The 27,822-nt window shown below is 37.9% G+C and overlaps 1 protein-coding gene across 1 annotated transcript; it reads left to right on the forward strand.

Moving 5' to 3' along the window:
- Window positions 1–278: 278 nt before the first annotated feature.
- On the forward strand, window positions 279–6,394 carry LOC147524884 (ent-kaurenoic acid oxidase 1-like). The gene is made up of 8 exons (XM_086604575.1): window positions 279–916; window positions 3,980–4,457; window positions 4,563–4,826; window positions 5,049–5,138; window positions 5,235–5,313; window positions 5,412–5,518; window positions 5,624–5,745; window positions 6,099–6,394. Exons 1-8 carry the CDS (start codon window positions 669–671, stop codon window positions 6,202–6,204), a joined length of 1,494 nt encoding a protein of 497 aa, XP_086460701.1. The 5' UTR covers window positions 279–668; the 3' UTR covers window positions 6,205–6,394.
- The last annotated feature ends 21,428 nt before the right edge of the window (window positions 6,395–27,822 follow it).

Below are 27,822 nucleotides of genomic sequence, written 5' to 3' on the forward strand. Positions count from 1 at the left end.
AGGTAAGTTGATCTTGCATGCTTAATTAGCCACAAATTGTAAGATTCGATCAAATGGAGACTTACTAGGGATCATGACAAAATTGACCAAATGAAATGCTTATAAATTGGGTTTCCAATTAATTGGACAAGTTCAGCCAAATCAACAAATACTGTGGTATAACAGGAAGTACTCATCATCCAATTATTAACACAGCTTCCTCAAGACAATGGTTGATGCACGAGGGAGCAGGAAGCAGGATCCTTTAGAACTAGACCACAACATGAGCTAGCTTTTCTGTAACCAGTCACCACTAACATCCTAATCAGATTCCACTGAATGGTGACACCTGTCTTGAATGTTGCATTGTTGTTGCAATTTGCGAATGTTGGGGTTTCGTTTACATTGAGAAAGAATCAAAGAATAATAAATAGTTAAGATCAGGACAAAGCCGGATGCCTGGCCGGCAAACTCTATCCTAGACCTCTTCATTAGGCCCATAATAGGAAAGCTATTCGTCGAAAAATTAATGTTGTTACCTTGTTTTCACTAAATATCAATTTTACTATTTTTCTCCTATTTTCTTTATTTGCACCATGTAGGAAATTTTGACAACTACTAGTACTTCTTTTGTCTATAAAACACCAAATGCTAGTGGTGTGTGTTGTTCACTAAACATAGTTGCTCTAATGGAGAATACAGGGGAGGGAATTAACTCTTGGGTGGTGGTGTTTACTGCTTTGTTAGGTGGTTTTGTTGTTGTGTTGGGATTGCTCAAGAGAGCAAATGAGTGGTATTATGAAAGAAAGTTAGGCGAAACAAGGCTTTCTCTCCCTCCAGGTGATCTAGGGTGGCCTTTGATTGGAAATATGTGGTCTTTTCTTAGAGCTTTCAAGTCTAATGATCCTGAATCCTTCATCAATGGCTTTGTCAAGAGGTTAGTCTGTTTCTCTCCCTCTCTTTCTTTCTGTATAGAACTCATGAAAACAGCTTTGTTTGCAAAATTTGGACATCTGGTATTTGAGAAAACCAAAGGATATGTTTACTTTGGGAATCTTACGAGTGTTGCTTTCAAGCTATAAGAGAGAATGAAAGAGAATGGACGGTTCTTGTCATTTTCAGTGGCATTTCTTTCTTATTAAATTTTTAATGTTTTTTGTTTTTCTTAATAAGGTCAATTAGTTTTTGGCTTTTGAAATTTTAAATAGGCAATTAAGCTAGTTTTATGGTTTAAATCTGGTTGAAATTTGGTTGAAGCAAAATGGCGACTAAAATGTGAAATGATACCAGTTTCCTCTGTTTTTAGTCTAAAAAGTGATATGCACTCACGGCTTTGCTTTCGCATTGCCAAGTATTATCATGGCTTAATCTGTATTTGTTGTTTCTATTTTTTGGATTTGCAATTGGACTTCAGAGCATAGAAAATGTTTGTCTATATTTGCGTAATTTTAATTATAGTGAATTGACATCTTGCACAGGGTGGGTTGGTCAAAATTAAAGTAATAGGAGGACAATCATCAACTGATGTATTGACTAATGATGCTTACCACGTAGAAAAACATTTCTTTTTATTGCTGTCTTAAAATGTAGACATGAGTCCCCTGTCCGGCGGACAGAGTGACAGACCCTGGCCCTGGATTCTGAATTTTCAGTTTTCTCAAGTCTCAAAGCATGCAGCGTGTCGCCATGTCCTCAATGATCATGCCATTGTGTGTTCCCATTTCCCAGATAGGCTACGCGACCTCCAATGAGATGTGATGAGAATCGCGAGACCCAACTAGAATTTAGAATTTGAGTCCCAAGATCACATGGACTGATGGACTACATGAGTTGTCCTCTTCACAATTGGATATATCCTGCTTTTCTACGTGGGCTTCTCACCATTTTCTTTATCTTCTATTAGCATTTTGGGCACACTCCATGAGTGAAACATTTTGGGCACGCTCTATGAGCGTGAAATTGAGAGTTGTCCAATTAACCAAGCCACGAAAGCAAACCCAACAAAAGCCCGGTCCATATGGTAAGATTGATTTTAAAAAAATTACAACCGAAGCCCACTCAAAAGCCCATCGAATTTCAGCCCAACCGCCGCAATTGTTGACCACTCTAGTTAGAGTTGAATATTGCATTTACACATTCATCCTTATCAAATATAATAAATTACAAATAAAATCAGATTATAGCATTGTAAATAGAAATTTTGAGCGAGGGCAAAATTGAAAAGCGAAAAATCCAATTAATGGAAATAACACTATTGTTTGGGGAGTTTTCCTTATAGGGAAAAGATAAGAATTGGCGAATGGCACTATGGCAGCAGGCAATGCAAATACGAGTTGCAAATATTATCTTAGTATATATCTTACACTTTTGTCTTGGGGTTTAAAGTTGGATAAATTTCAAAGAAAAAATGTTGTTTACTCATGTCACTCGCCTGCTAGCATTCTCGCTTCTTTTACATTTTGCACTTTATTTTCGTTATTCGGAGTTGCCTGGTTTAATTTTAGTTTACTAGTATTATCCCCACTAGATGAGCCAATTAGAATTCCTTCCTGTTATATGGGAAATTAGGGTTTTCCCCAAATACATAGCACATCCAAATCAAATTTAGTTGACTGTTATCTTTCTAAGCAAAATAACACCACCCTCACAATTCCTGATTTTTTTGCCAAGTTCATTTTAAAAGTGGTGAGAGTAGTAGTATCATTTTGCTTAGCTTGACTTGAAAGATAACGGTCAACTAAAGTTGACTTGGATATGCTGTGTTGGGGGAGACCCTACTTGAAAGATAACGGTCAACTAAAATTGACTTGGATATGCTGTGTGTTGGGGGAAGACCCTAATTTTCTCTAGCAAGAAAGAAATCATAATTGGCTCATCTAGTGGGGGTAATACTAGTAAACTCTTAATTTTATGTAGATTGATATCATCTACTTCACTATATGCCAAAGAACACATATTTTGTTTGGATTCAATACATGATAAGTTATTTTATACGGAAAAACAAAAAGTGCCATAGAGCTAAGTAGCTTGAGAATGAAGCTAGTAATCTAGTATTGAAACTTTATCTTTTATGAGGATATATATAGTATGATCATACAAACATACCAGTATACCACGACAATTGGCACCCACTCAGATCTCTTAAACAAAGTTATGAACAGGCCTTGTATAGCTTACTATACGACCGTATCTTAAGGCCTTACAGGCCGATTGCCTAACCCCAATTCACAAGTTCACTTTCACTTTTGTATTAGGAAAACTCAATTAAAATTTTATTTCACTTCCGGGTATGGCCTAATGATGCCTCTTCCACACCTGCAATTTTGCAAAGACCAATACATTTGCCTCTTCCACACCTGCAATTTTGCAAAGACCAATACATTTGCCTCTTCCACACCTGCAATTTTGCAAAGACCAATACATTTATCACTTCTGTTTCTCTACCAGTTAGAACTGCAGGCCAAGCCCCAGGGGCTACTCCCAAGGTTTAATTTTAACTGTCCAGTGAGATTGGATTATGTTGGGGCTTGGGGTTAGGCCTTCCCAATCTAACCCGTTGGAATCTAACTAACTCTAGCCCAATCAGTAACTTTGTAATTTTGTATGCAAGTATACTACATTTGTTTTACTTTTACTATTATTGCTTACAACCTTATCTCCATTGTAAGCCCAATCATTACAAATTACAAGTACAAATTACAAAAAAAAAATTTAGAACTATTCCAAGCAGACTACGGATTAGTTCTGTTGGACAATGTTGTGCAAGGTCTACTTGACTATTTGCGTGTTTCCAAATTGCCTTATGAAGGCATTGAGAAAAAATTGCAAAAAATTTCCATCCATCAGTTTTGATGGAATTTCACATCCTTGTACAGTAATCTAGTGTGAATTCTACTAAAAACAAGAGCCGCCCCCCCCCCCAATAGAAATGGCGTCGAATCCTCGTAACGACATGCATCTTATTCTCCTTTCTGATATTATTTGTACAAAAACAATGCAGATTTGGCAGGACTGGAATGTACAAGGCCTTCATGTTTGGAAACCCAACTATCATGGTTACAATACCTGAAACATGCAAGCAAGTCCTTATGGACGACGAAAAGTTCAAACCTGGTTGGCCACAGTCTACTGTGGAACTGATTGGAAGGAAGTCATTTGTAGGTCTCTCATATGAAGACCACAAGTGGCTTCGCAGGCTAACGGCGGCTCCTGTCAATGGTCACGAAGCTTTGTCCGTATATCTTGAGTTCATCGAAGACAATGTAGTATCCACATTGGAGAAATGGTCTAACATGGGGGAAATTGAGTTCTTAACTCAGCTAAGGAAGCTTACGTTCAGGATAATTATGCACATCTTTATCAGCAAGGGAGGGGAGTCCGTAATGGAGGCTCTAGAAGAGGTGTATACAACATTAAACTATGGAGTAAGAGCCATGGCAATCAACCTACCTGGGTTCGCTTATTATAGAGCACGCCAGGTGAGCTCGTGGTACTTGATACTTATATTTATGTGTGTTCAGTTATAGTGCCTTTGTCCCCCTTCTTTTTCCCTTGGCTCTGAGATTACCTTCTTTGGTTCTCAGTCTCGAAAAAGGCTGGTAGAAATCTTTCAGTCTGTTGTGAATGATAGAAAAACGGTACGAGCAAGAGATGGTCTTCCAGCAAAGAAAGACATGCTAGATAATTTACTGGATGTCAAAGACGTGGATGGTAGACAGTTGGATGATGAGGAGATTATTGATACCCTTGTCATGTACTTGAACGCGGGTCATGAATCCTCTGGTCATATAACAATGTGGGCTACTGTTCTCTTGCATGAACATCCTGATATGTTCCAAAAGGCCAAGGTAATGCTAGATTCCAACCAACTAATATAAGAATATCCCCTTTTTCTTTCTAAGAAAAAGTTTCAAATCTTCAACAATTATTATTAATGGGCATTCTAATTCACGAGCTAGTAACTTGGTTTGGTGACGCCAATGATTGGACCAAGTTAGCTTCATGAGTTCTAGCCATCTACAGGTTTGCAGATGTTTCTTCCGATCCTAATTGGCTTCTACATGTTTTAGGCTGAGGCTGAGGAGATTGTAAAGAACAGGCCATCAACGCAGAAAGGATTGACGCTCAAGGAAATTAGACAGATGGATTATCTTAACAAGGTATATGTCAGTTACCTAGGTATTCCACCATAGCACTCTATAGTGTTCATTATTCTTTAAAATGTTACACTAACAATGGTAGCTCAAATTGTGAAGGTGATTGATGAAACAATGCGCTTTATTAGTTTCTCATTGGTGGTATTCCGTGAGGCAAAAAAAGATGTCAATATGAATGGTTAGTTAACGTTCTTTCATATCTCCTTTTTCTTGTTTTAAAAGTGTGCAATTCCATTTCAATGAGATTTAGAAATGGGGCGGTCTTGATTTTAACAGGTTATGTCATACCCAAGGGCTGGAAGGTTCAGGTTTGGCTCAGGAATGTTCACAAGGATCCTGAGGTTTACCCAGATCCAAAAAAATTTGATCCATCTAGATGGGATGTAAGTCATATCACGGAGTTTTAATTTAAGCTTACATGGTCGTACAACTAGATTATATATGTATCTACAAGAATGTTAACCACGTAACCTATAAAATGTGTTCAGGGATATACACCAAAAGCAGGAAGTTACCTTCCATTTGGAGCTGGAAGCAGGTTGTGCCCTGGAAATGATCTAGCTAAGCTAGAGATTGCTATTTTCATGCATCATTTTCTCCTCAACTATCGGTATGCTCTACTGCTTTTACTGCCACTCTAACTATATCTCGCCAATCCACAAAACAAAACACCTCATATATGTTCATTGATGTCTGAGGTAAGTTTCGGAGTTTCCCAGAACGAACTGAACTCGAGGAAGAGTTGTTGATTTGTATTTTTTTTTGACCGATGAAATAAGAACAATTCTACGGTTTTGCAATAAATAAATGTCTGAAAAAAAAATATACTGATAAATGTTGTACTGAATAAATCATCAGAAGTAAAAACGAAACAAAACACTGAAATGTTGTTATTGTTATGTTGTTTTCTGAATTTCTATGTTAAATGAGTATTAAGTATTAACTGTATTCTTCTACGTGCAGGCTTGAAAGGCTCAACCCAAAGTGTCGGTTGATGTATTTGCCCCATACAAGACCCACAGACAATTGCGTAGCAAGAGTCAGGAAAATTTCAGCACCATCCATGTAATAAGGAAACCATTTGCTGGCATCTTCATCCTGGATAATTTGGTTTTCTAGCTAGTTGTCTTGTGGCGATGCATGCAATTTCATAGCAGTTTTGTTACAATGAATTAGAAAAGCTTCCCACCATCTAAAGGGATCAGCTAAAATTATCAGCAAATGGTTTTTTCCATAATAAGAAAAACAGAGTTCTTAAACTTCTTAAGTATAGCCTTTATATTCCGTGCTTGCATTTACAGATAAGTATAACCTTCTTTTTTCAGATTCTAAAGAAACAAACAATCCTATAAACCTGTACTCTATCTGGTTATCTGGCTAGGGGAGCATAAGGAAGAGTAAAACAGAGTTTATCGTTCAAAGATAAACATTTTTTTCGGCTGGTTGATTTACGGGTACATGTAAAAAAGCTGTATAGATATATGCAAACACTAACATCATGTGCGAATTAACAATACAGATTTATAGAGCACGGAGCCTGATCATGCTGTTCTGTAAGAGTTCAGTGAACTATGTTTTCATTAAGATAAAAAAATTACAAAGTTGATTTCACATGTACAAAAACACAAAAATAAAGGTAAGTATAGAAACATCATAAACAGATACATTAGCTGCAGGCTACTGCCCCAGTCTTCTTTACCACTTGACCCAGTATGCTTCATGTGATACTTAGTTGTTTCATACCACAAAGACAAACAAATAAGTACATACCATGACCGACTACTGCTAGCAAAGTTTGTCCTGCTTTAGAAGCTTGTACAATCACTTCCATTCCTTTTTGAGCCTGCAGAATAAGGAAAATGTCGCTGCTAGACATCTTGTGTTACTCCAAACATTGTTGCTTCTTGTACTGACAGTTTAATAGGAATAATCAATTGTAAGTACCTGTTGGAAATTTTCTAAAATATGAGTTTGTTGTTTTATTGGCTCACAAATAAAATGGGTGATTAGTCTCCAAATATGCGTTTTTATCTTCTTATAATGTTTCAATTTAGTCAAATTATATGATCAATAATGTAAAAAACTCATGTTCTTATCGTTTTTTCAGGATACAACTTTATTCTTGACTAAATACCTCAAAAGACGAGATCTAGGGACAAAAGGAGCTTAAAAAGGACCTTATGGGACAACTGAAAAAAAGTGCAAAAAAATCAGTCAAAGTCAACTTAAAGGTCCAAAAACTCAAAAACTCAAGAAACACTCAAAGGCTTCAAAAACCAATGACTAAACCCTTTGCAAGACAATGATTAAGCACAAAAGTCTCAAAAGACCAAATGATCAAATTCCCAAAGGCATGGGCTTGGGCCCAAAAGGCTTGACCCTATCCACTCAAAGAAGGCATAAGAAGCTTCTAGATTAGGTTGCTTGTTGGATAAGATTAGATGAGGGCAAACTTGTATATTTCTACACATATATAATTAAGTGTAGAGATGCCTACAAAATAAGGGAGCTAGTTAACTAATAGCTAGACTCTAGTAGGAGTAGGAGATAAGAATTTAGTTAATTGTTTTTATTTACTTTTAATTCATTGTTTTCCATTTTCATTACTCTAAAACTTGAAACTTTGTTGAATCTAGTTGGTTTTCTTCTATTCATTGTGTTTAATTTAACTTTTCATAACAATAGTTCTTCAAAACATCTTCTTAATCATTCATTCACCCAACCAAAGTTGGTTATACTCATTTGAATCAATCAAATGAGTATAACTTGCTAACCAAGCTACCTTTCTCTTATCTAATCTTCATGTTTTTCATACTAAAACAACTCTTATTTTCATGTTTTCATCATCAAAACCATAATAACTAGTTCTCAACATCATCATACATAAAAAACCATACCAAAAACAAAAGAGAAATCAAGAAAAAGTGGGGTTTTCTCCATCACCATCTTTCTCACATTAGATCTAAGATGAACAACTTCAAAACCCCAATACCCTACTATCTATTCTTATCAAATGGCGCTGCTGTCATAGATCTACTAATATGAGAAGAAGAGTGAATTAAAAGGGGAGTATGTCTCTCTTTTCCTAAAATTTCTCAACTTGTTTTTCTTATTTTCAAGTTTTTTTACTGTTGAATATTATTGATCCATTTTGTTTATAATTTTAGGTCTCACTTTGAGTTGAAAACAACTTTGGGAAGCAACTGGAGGAAGCTGGTCAAAAGTGGCTGGAGCATGGACATGATTGCCTGCACGCCCACTTCCTCACCCCAAAGACGACTGACCAGCGACCAGCCCATCACCTTCTTTGCACTAGGACAAACCCTTGGCTCAGATTGAAGGCTTTGTTTAGTATATCTATCTGCTTAATGATAACCCATAAAAACAGTAAAACACTAATATTAATGTCAACAACACTAATATGTAATATTACCATTTTTATGTTTAAATCAATTCTTCTTACTCTCAAAACATAATCATGCAATACAAGGAGTAAGGATTCGTTCCACTCTTAACTCTCAAGACTTAAACAAATTCAATTGAACAAACACAAAGAACAATGGTGAGAGTAATAATTTGAATAAGAAATTAACTTTATAAATCTAATAGAACAATAAGAACAAGACATGATTGAATGAATAACAACTACTTATTAATCTAATGAACAATAAGAACAATGATTCAAAATGAATTTAAAACAACTAAATATAACTAAGAATTAAATCAATAATCTAAATTGAAATGAAGAACTAATCCTTTATTCTAAAAACTAAATATGATTCTAAACTAACTAATTGAATGTAAAAAAACTAGATCTAGATCTAAAAAACTATTCTCTAATGGCTACCTTCTAACCTAACTAAGTATGATTTAAGAGCTAAGTCTTTCTTTTTTTAAAGGAGGAGACCAGATCCACATTTTCGTGCATGGGCTGAGGAGCCATGTTTTGGGCCGGAAAATCGAGCCCAAAGCCCAATTTCTTCAATCTACAAAGCCCGTTTCAGTTGACTTTGACTTCAACAGACTTTTCATCCGCTTCTGCTCTTCTGATTGCGGCAAGGCTTAAACCATTGGAAAGCTCTTTCCGTGCCGGTCGTTTTGACATAAGATAGTCCCAATCCTGAGGCCTGAGTCCAAAGATATGGTCTTCAAAAGTTCTACTGACTTGTGCACTGTTTCTGCCCGTGTTGACTTTTCAGCTTTTGACCGGGCTTTACAAAGGCTTTGTCTCCTTGAATCTTGGCCTTTAACCACATAATTTCTTAGCAACCAATCCTTGCTCCTTTATCTCGCCAAAATGGCACATTTCTACACATAATTGACTTCAATGCCTGAAATACATAAAAACACGTAATCAGCATTAACTCTTATTTATTACTCGCATAATTGGTCTAAAAGTATGATTGTTAAGGGGTTAAAACTATAGTTTTGGGCTCTTATCAAACCACCCCCAAACAACATTTTGCTTGTCCTCAAGCAAATATGAGAAATTAGAATAAGTGACCAAAAATGGAGTTCTAACTACTCTCGTTTCGCTAAGTGCGATTGCATTGACCATATGCAACAAGGCCTTAAACCATGAGGAATTCCCTAGTGGACGAGTTATAGCCTCGTGAGAGTTTTCTAGAGAAGGTACTCACAAACTTCATCTATACTACAACGACTAAGCAATAAAACTATTGTTTCCTTATTTATGTCTCAATGATCTATACATCTCACTAGTATTTAAACAAGAATGATCATTCTAAAACTTAAACTAATACATGCATAATAATCAAATCATCTTAAGATAAACAACTATACAATGAACTATGATATGAAATGCAATGGCAGGTCTGTTTCTGAAACTTTTGGGTAGCGTGCCTAAGTAGGTTCTCACAAGGAATGTGTCAAAACATATAACACTCTGATTTTTCCACTCAAGTTTGCTAACTCCAGTGTGCAGTGGGTACACGTTTCCTCACAATCTCAATGACAATCCAAGGAAGCCGAGGTCGATCAAACACATTTACCACTTACTATCACACCAACCTATTCCTAATTGAGCTAGAGGTCTTTATTAGGTGATACGGGGCGTAGGTGTTGGTTAAAGAAGGAAGGAAATGATATTCAAAAAGATAAGTCTGAGAAAGTAGGGTATTCATATTATGTAACTAGAGAAAACCTTGTTCTTTTGCTTCTATACTTTGTTTCCATCCTTAGCCTTTTTATTTTGGCTTTTTGACTCCTTTTATTCTACTTTTGGAGTTTTTATTTTATTTCTATTTTTCTTTTTCTTTTCTTTTCTTTGGATGAAAACTTTTTTTTTTCCTGAAGCAACTAACTAATTTTTGTTTACACAGGTTTTTCTCTTCTCTTTTCTTCACTCATCCTATTTCTCAGACTTATCTAGATAGGTAGGCTGATTCTATTATATATTTTTTTTATTTTGTTTTATTGGATAAAGAATTTTTGGTTTGTGAAAAGGCTAATGAAAGGCTCAGTTGGGCGACTAGCGGATAATAAATTTCATATAGGTGTGAATTTCTGGCTATATCGATCCAAAGAAGGCCTAAATTCTCGCTTAGGATATGGTATGGTGATCAAGTAAGTGGATGTGTGATTTCTCTACTCGGAATTTACTTCTCCCTTGTGTCATCACTCAGATATTTCACTCTTATGAGGCTTTTAGGCTAGATGCTCACAGGATATGTATTAAGTACTCTAACCTAGGTCTTAGAAAAATATTGCCAAGTACAATCAAAGATGCTCATGCAAGAGGTTCGTGAAAAGATGCAATGACTATTACCTACGTATTAATCTATGTTTTCAAAATTAAATCCTAATTCAAGTACTACGTGAGATTTCTAGACTAATATCATCATGGAGAAGGGAACAATACCATTATCACTAAGTGCCTAGTATACACAATATTTATGATTTTTATTTTTTTTTATAAAGAAAAGTGCGTAATTTACATTCTAAAAGTGTCTAATTTTTGCAAATGTTTCTATCCCACCCCCAAACAATCGAACGCTTTCTTCTCAAAGTGTAAAGAGATAAGGAAAGAATTTACCATAGAAATGTGGCAAAAATTGGCAGTACCTGTAACATAAATATTGTAAAGATGATATGATAACATGAAACACAATTAAACTGTTACGTACTGACTAACATAAACTCTACTGGAGTAAACATGACAGGCAAAGGGTGGCAACAAGATTTAAAATGAAATACCAAAATACGCCACCCCCAAACAAAATTGGAAAACTCTTTTTAAGTTTGAAAATTTTTGTTTGGCCTATACTCCAGAAAGTTGGTATTGTACGAAAACTTGGGTCTTTTAAAATCAGATTCCCTAGACTTAATGTGATATATATGTATTAACATGCAGTTTCCCATATATCAATAATCTAAACAATTGTGGATCTTTCCATAAATAGTTAACATGGAATGCACCATCAAACAGGATTAAGCACCAAGATTTCCTATGACGTAGCTTAGTGGAATGAGAGCAAAGCCTGATAGATCTAAAACCTAATCGAGCATACAATTTCTTCTTTGTCCTCCTACGAAGGGGATGCCAAGTAAATGAACGTGAGAAAATTGATGGTTGTGGAAGATACGTGGGATGTGGATAATTTTGAGAAGGAAGAAATGGAAAAAATGAAAAAGTGTCAGGTGGATTGTCCTTGGGTGTTACTTCTTCACCAGTTGGTTTTAGATAGTTATGAAGCATAGGAGAAACATGAAGGTCAAGTACAAACTCAATGGTTCTTTGAAAAGGTAGAAGGCGAGGAACATTCGTGATGAAAGGTGAATGAGTGACATGAGGATGTGAGGTGGGTGAATGGTGTTCAACTAGAGGCCTTGAGATATGCAAGACATTCCTCAATAGGTGGGTAAGAAGAATCACTGGGATAGAGGGCAAAAAATTCTTCTTCCGTCATGGCGTTAAGAAATGAATGGATGTCAATAGGAGAGAACTCACGAGGCGGCAAAGAAGGGTTGCAAAAGAGTCGAAGGAAATCTTCCTCGATGTTATCTATGTCTAGGGAGTAGAAATTGTGATCTTTGTCTTCTTCCATAAGAGGGGTATCTACTAGTGTGGGGACTAAAGCGTCAGCCGCACTAATGTGAGGTACAAAACTCTCAATGGACTTCACTTCTCCTTCTACAGGCAAACCTAGTTGTCCCTGTTTTTGTCTAAACATGTTAACTTCTACAGAAAGATTTCCAAAAGAAGGAGTCATTGAGCCATCCCGACAATTGATTTGGGCATTGGCGGTTGCCAAGAAAGGACGCCCTAAGATGATGGGAATGGAATCATGAGCAACTTCTGTGTCAAGAATAACAAAGTCGGTTGGATAGTAAAAATCCTGAACTTTAATGAGAATATTTTCAACTACACCCTTGGGATACTTAATAGAACGATCGGCTAACTGCAAAGTCATTTTGGTTGGTTGAATTTTTGTTAGACCTAGTTGTTTATATAAATAAAAATGGAGTAAGTTAACACTCGCTCCCAGGTCTAATAAAGCAGTTGTTATGAAGGTATCACCTAAGGTGCATTGTACAGTAGGACGACCAGGGTCCTTGTACTTAACAATTCCGTTATGTTCAGATAAAGAAGGATATTGTTCAGTTAAGAAGGCTTCAATGGGTATATTGGTTTTCCTCTTCTTGGTGCACAACTCTTTTAGAAACTTAGCGTGTCCAGGTAGACTTTTTATAGCATCTAGAAATGGTAGGTTTATAGTCAAATTTTTAAACACTTTCCTAATCTCATCAAAATTCTCGTCCTTTTTAAACACAACTAGTCTATGGGAATATGGTGCTTTATCGCTATTTTTAGCCATATTATTAGTCTTTGCTTTATCTCTATCCATTTTCCATCTAGGTGTCTATATTGGAAATTCTACAGGTGTAGGGTCTTCAATTTCTATTATTGGGTCTTGTAATGTTTTCCCTTTTGGTTTTGGTCTAACTGGTACTTCGACAGTTGTAGGGTCTTCATTTTCTATTATAGTATTTGGTATGGTATCATTTTTAGTTTGCGGGTAATCTTCAGGTATAGTTACTTTGTTATCAACTACTTTCCCTGAACGAAGGGTAGTGACTGCCTGTAGGTCCCTGATAAGAGCCCAAAACTGTAGTTTTAACCCTGTAACAGTCATACTTTTAGACCAATTATGTGAGTAATAATTAAGAGTTAATACTGATTACGTGTTTTTATGCATTTCAGGCTCCAAAGTCCATTATGTGCAGAAATGTGCCACTTTAGCGAGATAAAGGAGCAAAGGTCGGTTGCTAAGGAGTTCTGTGATTAAAGGCCAAGATTGAAGAAGACAAAGCCTTTCTAAAGCCGGGTCAAAAGCTGAAAAGTCGACGCGGGCAGAAACAACACACAAAGTCAGTAGAACTTCCGAAGGCCGTATCTTTGGACTCAGACATCGGAATTGGGCCTACCTTATGTCAAAACTACCGGCTCGGAAAGAGCTTTCCAATGGTCCAAGCTTTGACCCAATCAGAGGAGTAAAAGTGGACGAGAAGTCTGTTGAAGCCAACTGCAGCTGAAGAGGCCTTTTTGGACTGAAAGAATTAGGTTTTGGGCCTGATTCTCGGGCCCAAAACATGGCTCCAAGCCCATGCACGATTTTTGGATCTGAAAGTATAAAAACAAGAGCTTGACTCTTTGTTAATGGTAGATAGTTAGGTTAGAAAATAAGTTAGGTTAGGAAGCTAATGTTAATGGAGTTTAGGGTTAGAAAAAGATAGATCTAGATCTAGTTTTGAGTTTTATCCCATTAATTAATTAGTTTTCATACCTTGTTTTAATATAGATTATTGAATCATTGTTACTTTTCATTAGATTAATAAAGTTAGTTATTTTTGATAATCTAGCTTCATTTTCCATTAAACATCTATTGCAATTCATTGATGTCATTATTAGTTTAATTAAATTATTGCATGATTAGTTTCCATTGAGCTTAAATAAGCAAAGTTCAAATCTTGATATCATGTCTTGTTTGAATTCCATTGGGAATGATAGCGTAATGATTCTCGGCTAAACCTCCATTTGTGGGGGTTGAGAAGCCTTGATGAAAGCTTGATTCCGATTATCGTAGAGTCGTCGTAATTTCCTTTCCACTCTAGAAATGATTAGTTCACCATGAGAATGGGTGTAATCGTTCACATGCTAGTTATGAATTGGTAGAAATGCCATGTGTAATTAGGGATTAGGAGTAACCATATTATTTTGCGAAGCAGTTCAATTCGGATTACGACGATTCGTCGTCAGTAGGATTAAGTCGAGTTAAGGTGGAATCAATCCCCCTCTAACTCCTTATCATAGAATCAACGTAGCATTCCCATAGTTGTTCTAATAGTCGACTAGTTGCATCTTGTGGGTAGTTGCATCGTAGTCTAGTTGCCATTTCGTAAATCTCTCATTAGACTTTTTAGTTAAGATTACTTATACGTAGAGAACACAGCATGCGGAAGGACTAGGAGTGGAACGAATTATCTACTCCACTATATCTCATAGGATTGAGAGTAGAATCTTTGATAAAATATAGGCACTTAAGATAGTTTTAGTTTAGTTACATTTTGAGTTTTATCGTTCATTTCGTAGGTAAACTATCATTTTTATGTTTATCAAATGACGCCGCTGCCATCTTAGTTTCACCTTCGCATTGTTTTCGTAGTATAAGTACTTTTCTTAAAGTCCCATTAAACCCACCCACCCTTGTTTGATTCATACTATGGTTGTCCATTTTAGCATTGAAAAGTTCCGCGAAAAAATACACGGAGCGCGACCGTGCCCAAAGCGAGCGCACCTGTGCCCATACGCCTAGAACCTTTGAGCGACATACTAAAAACACTGTAAATTGAACTTACACCGAATCGACCCAGCCAAAGTGAGCGCGCCAGCGCTACTAAGCTGATTTTGCCGGATTTCCACAGGTTTGATTCGAACTTTGATTTTTCAAGTTTTTCAGTGTTCTAACTTGTTATATACACTGAACACGCGTAAACAAGACGCTATTCATAAGCGAAGCAAGGGCCTTGTCAGGTATTCCTTTCTTCCACACCTCGCGATCTCCTGTTAGAGGTTTATACTAGTATATCGAATTGTTTGGAGTGTTGATGTGTTTAGCTAAATTTGGTCTTAGCCTTGTATGAGATTAAGGTCCGGTCGAACAAAACACCAAACGTAAATACACAAAACGTCAACAAACAATTCTATCTAGTATACCACCCACTACACCTCTAGCTACTATTTCACACACACCACCTGACACAATGCCCGACGAAGGAGAGACTCCTCTCTCTGACTTCTACAAAGCCTTGAGCGATAGCCCCAAATCTTACATCGTTCTAGCAGACCCAGTGGGGGATTTACGAATCCCCCCAAATATTTTTAATTTGTTACCCGTTTTTCATGGGTTAGACCATGAAAAACCTTATCAGCATATGCGTAGGATTGAACAAGTTATAACAACATTCCACCATCCTACGGTTGGTGCGGAACAAATTAAACTCAGGGTATTCTCTTTCACCTTAGCCGATAAAGGCGTCTTCTTGGTTAACGCCCAAACGCCTAATTCGTGGACTCGTGGGCTAAACTTGTTCACCTGTTTATGGAACATTTTTACCCACCCCTAAAGACGGATGGGATGCTTTCCAAGATTCATTTCTTTCGACAAAATCCTCATGAATCATTTTCAGAGGCTTGGAATCGTTTCACCGATCTCCTTATAGAGTGTCCACATCTTAACTTAGCGAATGACACGTTAGTTCGTGCCTTTTTCAAAGGACTTCTACACCACCATAAAGAAGTCCTAGACATAATGAATGGGGGTAGTTTCTTAAGCAAAGGAGCCTCGGAGGCTTATAAATTTTTAGAGGATGAAACTAAGCGAAATAACAACTGGGGGGATAGTGACGATATCCACCGCTCTGCTAGTTCTTCAAATATAGTTAAGGCCGCCGGTATGTTTGAAATTAAACACGATCCCGAGCTTAAAACTCTAATCGAATCACTCACTAAAAAGGTAGAGGGCATTTCTGTTCAACAAAAGCCTATCCCCGTCATGAATGTAAATTCAAATCCATGTAGTTTCTGTTGGAGTCCTCGGCATCCCGACTCCCACTGTCCTATAGCCTATGAACAGGCTTGTTCCATTAATAGTGAACCTAACGCCCCTTGGAGACAAAATCCCAACTTCGGTTGGAGAAATAACCAACACGTCACACCGCCAGGGTACAATAATCAATATGTTAGGCCAACGCACAGTTTTAACCAAGCTCCACCATGACAAGGACAGGGTCAGGGTAATTTTAATAATTACAACAACCAAGTGCAACCTCGACAAGGTCAAGTACAAGGTCAAGGTAGTTATAATAATTATAATGCTAATAGAGGTATCGTCCCGGTAAATAATAACTATCAAAATCCGCCCATAAATAATTCACGCGAGATAGTTCCAGTCACACCACCCGTGACTGCCACACCCACACAACCGGATCGTCTTGACACCTTCATACAAGTGAGCCAAAAACATTTCCAAACCATGGCTCAATCTAACCAACAGCTTCTACAATCCCTTAATAATTTAACCCAACAGTTAGCCCAAGATAAGGCCCAACCCAAAGGTGTGTTTCTAGGTCACACAATACTTAATCCTAAAACAACAAACACAGGCTTTGAGGTAACCGATAATACTAGTAATGAATATGAAAATGTAGGTGAGCTAAAGGCCATCACCACTCTCCGTTCTGGCAGAGTGGTTGATAACAAAGTAACTATGCCTATAGTTACCCCACCAGTAGCCCCTACACCTGCTATTTTACTAGATACCGAAATAGAAACTGAAGAGCCTACCACTGTAGAGGTACCAGTTACAACACAACCTAAGAAATAAAAAGCCAAGGTTAAACATCCAGGTGATACCATTGCTAAATATAGACAGAAGCCACCGTTTCCACAAAAATTAGCCATGTTAACTAGGGATACTAATTATGAGGAGATTAGGGACGTTTTCAAGAATCTAACTATAAACCTTCCTTCTTCAAGCTATTAAAAGCTACCACACCATGCTAAGTTTCTTAAGGAGTTGTGTACTACTAGGCGTAAGACCAATATACCAAAAGACGCCTTTTAACGTAACAATTCCCAACTCTATCCGAACATAATGAAATTGTTAAGTACAAGGACCCCGGTCGCCCCATCTTTGTCTAATGCACCTTAGGAGATTCTTATACGACGACCGCGTTATTAGACCTGGGGGCTAGTGTTAACTTACTCCCATTTTATTTGTATAGACAAATAGGTCTAGACGAGATGCAACCCACTAAAATGACGTTGCAATTAGCTAATCGGTCTATTAAGCATCCTAAGGGTGTGGTTGAAAATGTGCTGGTAAAAATTCAGGATTTCTACTATCCGGCTGATTTTGTCATCCTTGATACAGAAGTCGCTAACGACTCTCTCCCGATCATCTTAGGGCGTCCTTTCCTGGCAACTCCCAATGCGCTCATTAATTGCCGCGATGGTTCAATGTCCATGTCTTTTGGCCATCTTGCAATTGAAGTAAATGTTTTTAAAACAAAGACACATTTACCCGATTCGTCTATGGATGGAGAGGTTAGCATGATCGAGAGCTTCGCTCGAGATTATTTCAACAACACGTTCCCTGATAATCATATGCCCAAATTTCTTTCCTTTGGAAGTTCAGACTCCAACATTTTCATCCCTACACTAGCCGATACACATATTATGGATGAGGACGAGATAGATGACTTTCTCAAAGATATAAAGGAATACCATAGTAATGTGGATATGACCAATCTAGATGAGGAATTCGATGAGTTTCTTAGAGCAGGTGATGAATCACCCTATCAAGAACTATTTTGCACAACATCCACCTTGACTCCCCTCCTTCCACCCTTTCAAAGGAATCTTGAGTTTGCACTCGATCCTTTTGTTTCTCCTGTGCTTCATAATTTTTTAAATCCACCTAGTAAACAAATACGTCAAAAGGACAAACCATTTGACACCTTCATTTTCAGAATTGAGACAGTCCCTACCTACACTATGAATGAGTTGTGTGCTAAACCCACATCCTCATTTTTTCCATGCTTTCCTTCTACAACTTATCCATATCCACCATATTCTCCACAACCATTCACTTTTCCACACTTATTCACAAGGACACCCGCTAGTTCAAAAATGAAAAAGAAGGTGCATGTTAGGTTACATTATAGGGTTATCCGACTTCGCTTTCAGTTCACTAGGATGTGTCATAGGAAATCTTGGTGCTTGATTGTGTTTGGATATGTTTTATGTGATATTTATTTATGGAATGATCCACAACTATTTCGGTTGTTGATATATGATAAACTGCATGTTCATACATATGTTTAGATAAAGTCTCGAGTATCTGACTATAAATGACTCAATTTTTTGTTTGGTGCATCCATTTCATTTCCAGATATTGGTGAGTGCACCATTAAGGTAATCGGGCCCTCCCTATGGAGTGTGTGGCTGTAAGTACCGGATCCTAAGTCCACGTTTAACATAATTCACGTTTTCCACTCTTGCATGTTTTCTCTGATTTTTGAGTCATGTTTTTCTATGGGGTGAATTATGTCCTTACTTATTATTGTTTTTCCTTATATATATATATATATATATATATATATATATATATATATATATATATATATATATAGGAATCTAGGAAGTCTCGGGAATCTGACTTTAAAAGTCCCACTTAAAAAAAAAAAAAAAAAAAAAAATAATCTAAACCTTGTTGTAAAAAAAAATTTTGTTTGGGGGTGGGGTGGTCGTGTTTCCGTCCTAAAATGTTTTATGTCCCATTAGAGTGAGTTGTTTAGGCCGTTTAATTGTAATTCGATTCGGGTTGACATATTCTATAAATTTATAGTTCATTCGTTCGCATAACGTATATCATGCACACACTTCGAGGCGTTTTCCACTATCTTATATGTCATCCACGGTCGGAATAGAGTATTTTATGGATCATTGGATTGGAAATTCTCTCCTGATCATTTCCATATCTCATTCGTAAAAATCGGACCGGTAATGAAGCGGCAATTTTAGTTTGAAGTTGCGCGAAAAATCGAAAAATTCAAAATTTTCGAATTAGGGTTGGGTTGGGCTTCACTTCAAGACTTTTCAACCACCAGCATACTTACCTTTGCACCAACAGTCGCGTTCTTCACTTCCAATCCGCCATTAACGACCACCAAAGCTTCAAAACCTAAAAAAATAAATAAAAAATAATAATAATAAGAAACCTAAACTAACCCACGCCAACCATCAAAAATCCACTTCAAATCTTCTCTAAATCCTTCCACCACCACCTCCACCAAGTTAAAAAACCAAAAACCACCGAAAATTTCAAAATTGTGAGCTGTCGCGCCACCACCACTGTGTGTTTCATTCGGTCGACTCAAATTCCAACACCACATCCCATTTAAACCCCCACTACATTCCAAACACTCCAATGGCTCAACAACGCCGAATTTTGCCGGAGCAAGCATTTACTGGCGACCACTTCGCGCCGTTTTACGGTAACAAAATGATCAGTAGAGACTGGAATAGCTTGTGGTACTCGACTGAAGCCTTTTACCACGAAGACTTAGTCCGACGGTTTTACAACACGAGGGAGGTGGAGGGGCGTAGAATTTTTGTTATGGTGGCGAAGAGGAGGAAGGAAATAATCTGGTTTGTTGGCCGAGATTCTAGGCATTCCTCCTAGAATCCATCCGGATGTCACGTTACAGAGTCACAATATAATGGGGTAGAGCCGTTGATGCACGTGGATAGTTACGAAGTGGAACTACAATGCTTAACTTCGCATTGTGTTCGCCAGCATCCTCAGACTAAACCAACCGGTGCAGCGGCTCGATGGATTGGTTGGAACTTCCTAGGAAAGGAGAAGGTCGGCGACATCGGTCCGAATCGCCCTCCACATTTTATGGATACTCCGGAGCGTAAGTACGAAGTTACAGTATCTTGGAGTTTTATAACATGATTAGGGGAGTAGGGAAGTCCGTTGCACCTCTCCCTGTGTTGATAACCAAGATCATGCTGAAGTTGAGAGCAGCTCTGGCGTCTGATAAGATTTACCTCACCCTGCACCGAAATCCTCGTATCTATAAGGATTGTGTCCAACGAGTTTGGAGGTTGCTTGAGGATAGGGAAGATGATGAGGAGGATGGTGGAAATGAGAATGCCTCGGAGGATAAGGAGGACTTGACTTGTTTTGATACTGATGCCTTGGAGAGGTGTTGGTCAGATGCAGAACGCATGGCCGTAATTCATCGTGGCATGCATTCACTCAACACTATCTGCGAAGACCTCCGGACTCGACAGGCTACTATCCACCATAATTTCGAGATCCGTACCCAGAGGGAGGACGAGCGGTGGGAACAGATGAGGGCCGAGCTAAAAGCTCAGCGCCAGTTCCGGGCCGACATGCTTGCACAATTCCCACCTCACAAGGATTCTCCTTCTGAGGACACACCATCGAGGCACGAGCGTCGTCACCGAAAGACGAATGGTGCTGGCCCATCGGGAGCTCAGGAGCCATCTCCTGAGCGTGTGCCCTCCGCTACCAGTACCGAAGTGGTTAGGGATAGTATAGTTTGATGTTTTTTTTATTTGTAGTTTCATTATTGTTATTTATTTTAATGTAAGTTTAATTCCGTAATTTGAATTTTGTATGTACTTCGAATGAAAATTTTAATATAATACGGTTATTTTCATTGTGCGTGGTTGTTTCATATTGATCCCACCTTCCCAATTGTTTGGGGGTGGTGTTATCTATTCCAGCATGATTTTTATATGACCCTCGTTTTAGAATTTATTGCGGAGTCAAGGTGAGAATATAGCCGGTTAGGCATATCTATGAATAAGTATTATGGTAGAATGAAATCTCGATAAAATAGGTAGATTCTATCCTAAATTCAACCTAAAAGATACTAGGTTTGTTTTAGAATCAAGAATATGAGTTGTTTCCGTTTTCGGGGTTGGAAATTTTAGTATTTCCGGAAACTGCCGTAAAAACTTTTTGGCAACTTCCCGATCCGTTTTAGCAACTTAAAACCTATATAAACTTCATTCATTCTACACTCACAACCCACACTACACCTAACTTCCATCACTCACCTTTCAATCCCACGCTTCCCACGTTTTACCTCATTTTTCGCTCTTGACACCTCGAGCCACCGCTTCGTGAGGAGCGCCTTTCGCGCCTACACTTTTGTCGAATTTTGTACAGAGTGCACTTTCGCTTTTCAAGGTGAAGCGACTTCGGCCAAACACTGGAATTCAAAATCTTCGAGAGCGCTCACGACTTCGGGACCAGAAAAATTCCAGTTTTCTCGGGTTGTTGCCGGGTCATTCGCAGCTATTCTAGAGCGTAATTTTGAGATGACATCTCCTACATTGATACCGAATAGTCTTTTCAAGATTTGTTCCAAAGCACTACTTATGGTGCTTGGTTTTCATGAGGCGATCACATACGTTAATCGGGAACCGCTTATGGTAAGACACGATGCACTTTATTCTCCAACACTAGCATCTTATTTTTACGATAACTGCATTTTCTTTGAGAGACCAGATGGAGAACAAGACTTGTTCTCCATCAACATTGATAATGAACCAATGGCAATTACCAGGTTCTTGCTAGCATTTGTTCTTGGACTTGTTATGCCCAATTGAAATACAAGACCCATGGTGTTATTGGGTAGATAATATGTATGTCTACACTTATGAGTTTTGCATGAGTCCCATGGGGCGTGCATTTTCCGTATCGAGGACCAAGGGGAATATAACGTCGCCTTTGGTAGCCCTTTGTCCATGAACATAGGAACTGTTATGTTTTGGATCATGCTAAACATTTTAGGGGAATGACGCGTTTTCTTCTTACGTGAATGATGCCACTTGCAGCGCCTTCCTTGCTTTAGCCACGGGACGTATGTGTCATGACCTTCCCGAACCTTGATGTCTAGTTTAGCTCGATCCCATAGCATGAGGCATAAGTACCTTCTTATGCCTGTTCTAATTTCCGTGATTATGCTATGTTTCTTTCCTGTTTTTTGTACACGCTTTCACGATTGGATTACGGTCGACAATCGCATCGACCCACCAATAATATTATTCGATCTTTCCGCGTAATGACTTGGCAAGGGTGGAGGATACAACCTCATCAGGTTGCACCCTACACCCGTCGGAGTAACCAAGTGGCTCTTAATAGGTTAGCAATAATAGATGATAAATGGCGGGAAGCCTGGCAAATTATCATGGCATGGCAGGACGCGAAGGAACCTCACTTCTTTATAGAAGAAGAGGATGAGTAAAGCGGCAGATAAGGTAAGTTTTAATTCTAGTTAGTGTCTGCTTATGTCCCAAGCAATTTCATTCTTGTTAACCCCATAATGGGTAGAACTCGTATAGAGTTGCGTCTGTTTTTATTTCCTATATTAGTACGTTCTAACCTTGTTTTGCAGATGTTCCTGAATTTCACGTGCTTCAATGGTATTTTTCCTACCCTCTTTATTTAAATGCTTTGAGGACAAAGCATGCTTCTTGTTTGGGGGGGGGGGCATAGAAACACGTGTAATTAAGGCATCTGTTAGGATATAAATAGGTATAATATGCATTTGTTTTCTAGTTAAAATTTCAAAAAGTCAAAAATATAAATAAATAAGTTATGCTATACACTTAGGAATATTGGTATTGTTTCTTTCTCTATGCTCTTAATAATCTAGAAGTCTTACATAGCTTTTGCATTAGAATAATTTTTAGAAACTTAGGTTAATATGTAGGTAACAATCTTTGCATCTATCTATAAATATATTACATGAGTATCGATGATTGTTAGCAGTAAGTTTATGAAATCTAGGCTAGAGTACTTATTCTACAAATCCTGTGAGAATATAGCCTAAAGCCTTATATGAGCGAAACATTTGATAAATGACACAAGGGAGAAGTAAAATCCGGATAGAGAAATCACACGTCCACTTGCTTGATCACTATGCCATATCCTAAGTGAGAATTTAGGCCCTCTTTGGATCGATATAGCCAGAAATTCAAACCTATGAATTATTTTCCGCTAGTTGCCCCTCTGAGCCTTTCTTTAGCCTTCCATAAACCAAAATTCCTTTACCTTGTTATAAAAACAAAACAAAATAAAAAAAAAAAAAAAACAACCTACCCAATCTAGAATAAGTCTGAGAATAGAATGAGGAAGAAAGAAGAAGAGAAAAAACCTATGTAAACAAAAGTTAGTTAATTGCTTCAAAAATAAAGAAAAGAAGTTTCCATCCAAAGAAAAGAAAAAGAAAAATAGAAATAAAATAAAAACTCCAAAAAATAGAATAAAAGGGAGTCAAAAGCCAAAGAAAAGAAAAAGAAAAATATGGCTAAGGATGGAAACAAAGTATAGAAGCAAAAGAAAATAACAAGGTTTTCTCTAAGTTACATAATATGAAGACTCTATTATCTTAGACTTGTCCTTTTGAATATCCATTTCCTTCCTTCTTAGACCATCTCCTAATCCCCGCAACACCTAATAAAGACTTCTAACTCAATTAGGAATAGGTTAGTGTGATAGTAAGTGGCAGATGTGTTTGATCGACTCTGGCTTCCTTGTTGTCATTGAGATTGTAAGGTAAAGTGTGCCCAATCGCACAATCGGAGTAGCAAAACTTGAGTGGAAAAATCGAGTGTTGTATCTTGACTATTATTGTGAGAACCTACTTAAGGACGCTTATTCCGAAGTTTTAAAACGAACCTGCTAGACATTTCATAGTATTACTCATTGTATATATGTTTATTGTAGATGATTGATTATTATGCATATATTAGCTTAGGTTTCGACTTGATTACTCTATATGCATTGCTAGTGAGAGGTATAGTTAATTTAGAGCATGAATAAGGAAACAATAGTTTTATTTCTTAGTCGTTGTAGTATAGATGAAGTTTGTGAGTACCTTCATTGGAAAAAACTCTCACGAGGTATATAACTCGTCCACTAGGGAATTCCTAGTGGTTTAAGGCCTTGTTGCATATGGTCAATGCAATCGCACTCAAATAAACGAGAGTAGATAGAACTCCATTTTGGTCACTTATTCTAATTTCTCATCTTTGCTTGAGGACAAGCAAAATGCTGTTTGGGGTGGTTTGATAAGAGCTCAAAACTGTAGTTTTAACCCCTCAGAATGAGTCATACTTTTAGACCAATTATGTGAGTAATAATTAAGAGTTAATATCGACACGTGTTTTATGCATTTCAGGCTCCAAAGTCTATTATGTGCAGAAATGTGCCACTTTAGCGAGATAAAGGAGCAAAGGTCGGTTGCTAAGGAGTTCTGTGATTAAAGGCCAAGATTGAAGAAGACAAAGCCTTTCTAAAGCCCGGTCAAAAGCTGAAAAGTCGACGCGGGCAGAAACAACACACAAAGTTAGCAGAACTTCCGAAGGCCGTATCTTTGGACTCAGACCTCGGAATTGGGCCTACCTTATGTCAAAACTACCGGCTCGGAAAGAGCTTTCCAATGGTCCAAGCCTTGACCCAATCAAAGGAGCAGAAGTGGACGAAAAGTCTGTTGAAGCCAACTGCAGCTGAAAAGGCTTTTTTGGACTGAAAGAATTGGGTTTTGGGCCTGATTCTCGGGCCCAAAACATGGCTCCAAGCCCATGCACGATTTTTGGATCTGAAAGTATAAAAACAAGAGCTTGACTCTTTGTTAATGGTAGATAGTTAGGTTAGAAAATAAGTTAGGTTAGGAAGCTAATGTTAATGGAGTTTAGGGTTAGAAAAAGATAGATCTAGATCTAGTTTTGAGTTTTATCCCATTAATTAATTAGTTTTCATACCTTGTTTTAATATAGATTATTGAATCATTGTTACTTTTCATTAGATTAATAAAGTTAGTTGTTTTTGATAATCTAGCTTCATTTTCTATTAAACATCTATTGCAATTCATTGATGTCATTATTAGTTTAATTAAATTATTGCATGATTAGTTTCCATTGAGTTTAAATAAGCAAAGTTCAAATCTTGATATCATGTATTGTTTGAATTCCATTGGGAATGATAGCGTAATGATTCTCGGCTAAACCTCCATTTGAGGGGGTTGAAAAGCCTTGATGAAAGCTTGATTCCGATTATCGTAGAGTCGTCGTAATTTCCTTTCCACTTTAGAAATGATTAGTTCACCATGAGAATGGGTGTAATCGTTCACATGCTAGTTATGAATTGGTAGAAATGCCATGTGTAATTAGGGATTAGGAGTAACCATATTGTTCTGCTAAGCAGCTCATTCGATTACGACGATTAAATGGATAGTAGGATTAAGTCGAAGTTAAGGTGGAATCAATCCCCCTCTAACTCCTTATCATAGAATCAACGTAGCATTCCCATAGTTGTTTAAATAGTCGACTAGTTGCATCTTGTGGGTAGTTGCATCGTAGTCTAGTTGCCATTTCGTAAATCTCTCATTAGACTTTTTAGTTAAGATTACTTATACGTAGAGAACAGAGCATGCGGAAGGACTAGGAGTGGAACGAATCATCTACTCCACTATATCTCATAGGATTGAGAGTAGAATCTTTGATAAAATATAGGCACTTAAGATAGTTTTAGTTTACTTACGTTTTGAGTTTTATCGTTCATTTCGTAGGTAAACTATCATTTTTATGTTTATCAGTCCCCTTGGTTTATATTACCATTAGAGTGAATACTGTTTATTTCAAAGGTGGTGTTTGTTGACTTAGGATTTGGCACTGCTTGACTTGGAAACATGCCTGTTTGGTTATTATTTTGGTTAGGAGACATGTCAATAACCTTTTGGCACAAAGACTGCATCATTTCCATCGTTTGTTTCATCATATTAGAGTTTTGTTGTATAATTTAATTTTGTTTCTCCAACAAGGTCACTACTACTTTGTCTGTAGATGGTTGGACTGGAATTAAAACTTGTTGAGCGTTCATGTCTTGATGTTGATAGTTCTAGGTCATAGGTACTAAACCTCTATTCTGGTCACCTAAGTTCCATTGTCCTTGATGTTGAGTTAACTGGTTGAAGTATGATGGTTGTGGTGGTGGTTGTGCATAGACAAGAGGACAATAGAAGTCGGAATGCTCAAGACTAAAACAGACATTACAACGAGTAGATTTAATGTTCATGACTGGAGTGGGTTGTTGTTGAACAGAGATGGCATCTACCTTTTTAGTGAGGGTATCGATAAGAGTTTTAAGCTCGAAATCAGGTTTAACCTCAGAAGAAGGAGTAGAGCTGGAAGAGTCGTGACCTCCCCAATTGTTGTTTCCCTTAGATTGATCTTCTAAGAATTTATAAGCCTCCAAGGCTCCTTTACTAAGAAAACTACCCCCAGTCATGATATCTAGAACCTCCTTATGATACTGTAAAAGCCCCTTGAAGAAGGCACGAACAAGCGTGTCCTTCGCAAGATTATGATGCGGGCATTCAATGAGAAGATCAGTGGAACGACTCCAGGCCTCTGAAAAGGATTCATGAGGATTATGGCAAAAGAAATGAATCTTTTGAAGCATTTCATATGTCTTCAGTGGTGGGTAAAACTGTTCCATGAACAATTTAATAAGATTAGCCCATGAGTCCACAGAGTTTGGCGTTTGGGCAGTTAACCAAGACGCTGCCTTGTCGGCTAGGGTGAAAGGAAACACCCTAAGTTTAACTTGATCCAGACTTACGCTAGGATGATGGAATATAGTGAGAACTTGGTCTATCCTACACATATGCTGGTAAGGCTTCTCATGGTTTAAACCATGAAAAACTGGTAACAAGTTAAATATATTATGGGGGATTCAAAAATCCCCCACTAGGTCTGCAAGAACGATGCACGACTTAGGGCCATCGTTTAGGGCTTTATAAAAATCAGAGAGAGGAGTCTCTTGTTCTTTAGCCATTGATGCAGGTGTAGTGTGTGAAATTCTAGATAGGCGTGTTGTATTTATTTCTACGAAAAACAAGTCTGATTATACTAGAATTAAAACTCCTCTGACAGAAGAGGCGAGGAGTGGAAGAAGGAGTACCTAAATGTCTCCTTGCTACGCATTTGAATAGAGTCTTGTATACGCGATCTCAGTGTTTGTATGATGTTAGAAACACTGAATAACTTGAAGAAATGAAAATTTGGACTGACCTGTGAAAAATCGGGCTGGTACACAAGAGGGCGCGGGTCTCGCTCAGAATAGGCCTAGGTAGGGCGTAGGTCGTGCTCGCAGTTAGACTTGGTAGGGCGTGGGTTGCGCTCAGCCAAAAAGTGGATTTCCAGGCGTTTGGGCGCGGGTGGGGCTCAACTTTTGCTTGCCCAGGGTGCGGGTCGCGCTCAGGTGGAATTTGTAATTCTAGTGTTTTGGACGCGGGTCGCGCTCAGGTTTGGCCTTGTATGGGCGCAGGTTGCGCTCTCCAAAAAATATGAAATTTTTACAATAGATTTCTAAGATGTCTATAAAGTAGCCTGTAAAAGTTCAGATCAATCGGAGCTATGAAAGTCCATCTACTGCCCTCCAAAGTTTGTGAAACAGTTTTCAGACACAATACAAACAACCGAATGGTTAACCAATCAAAATAGAGACAAAAATCGCCAAAATTTCACTGGAGACTCTTGACAGATCAAGGGTAT

This window comes from Coptis chinensis, chromosome 1, assembly GCF_015680905.1.
Source record: "Coptis chinensis isolate HL-2020 chromosome 1, ASM1568090v1, whole genome shotgun sequence".
NCBI lineage: Eukaryota > Viridiplantae > Streptophyta > Magnoliopsida > Ranunculales > Ranunculaceae > Coptis > Coptis chinensis.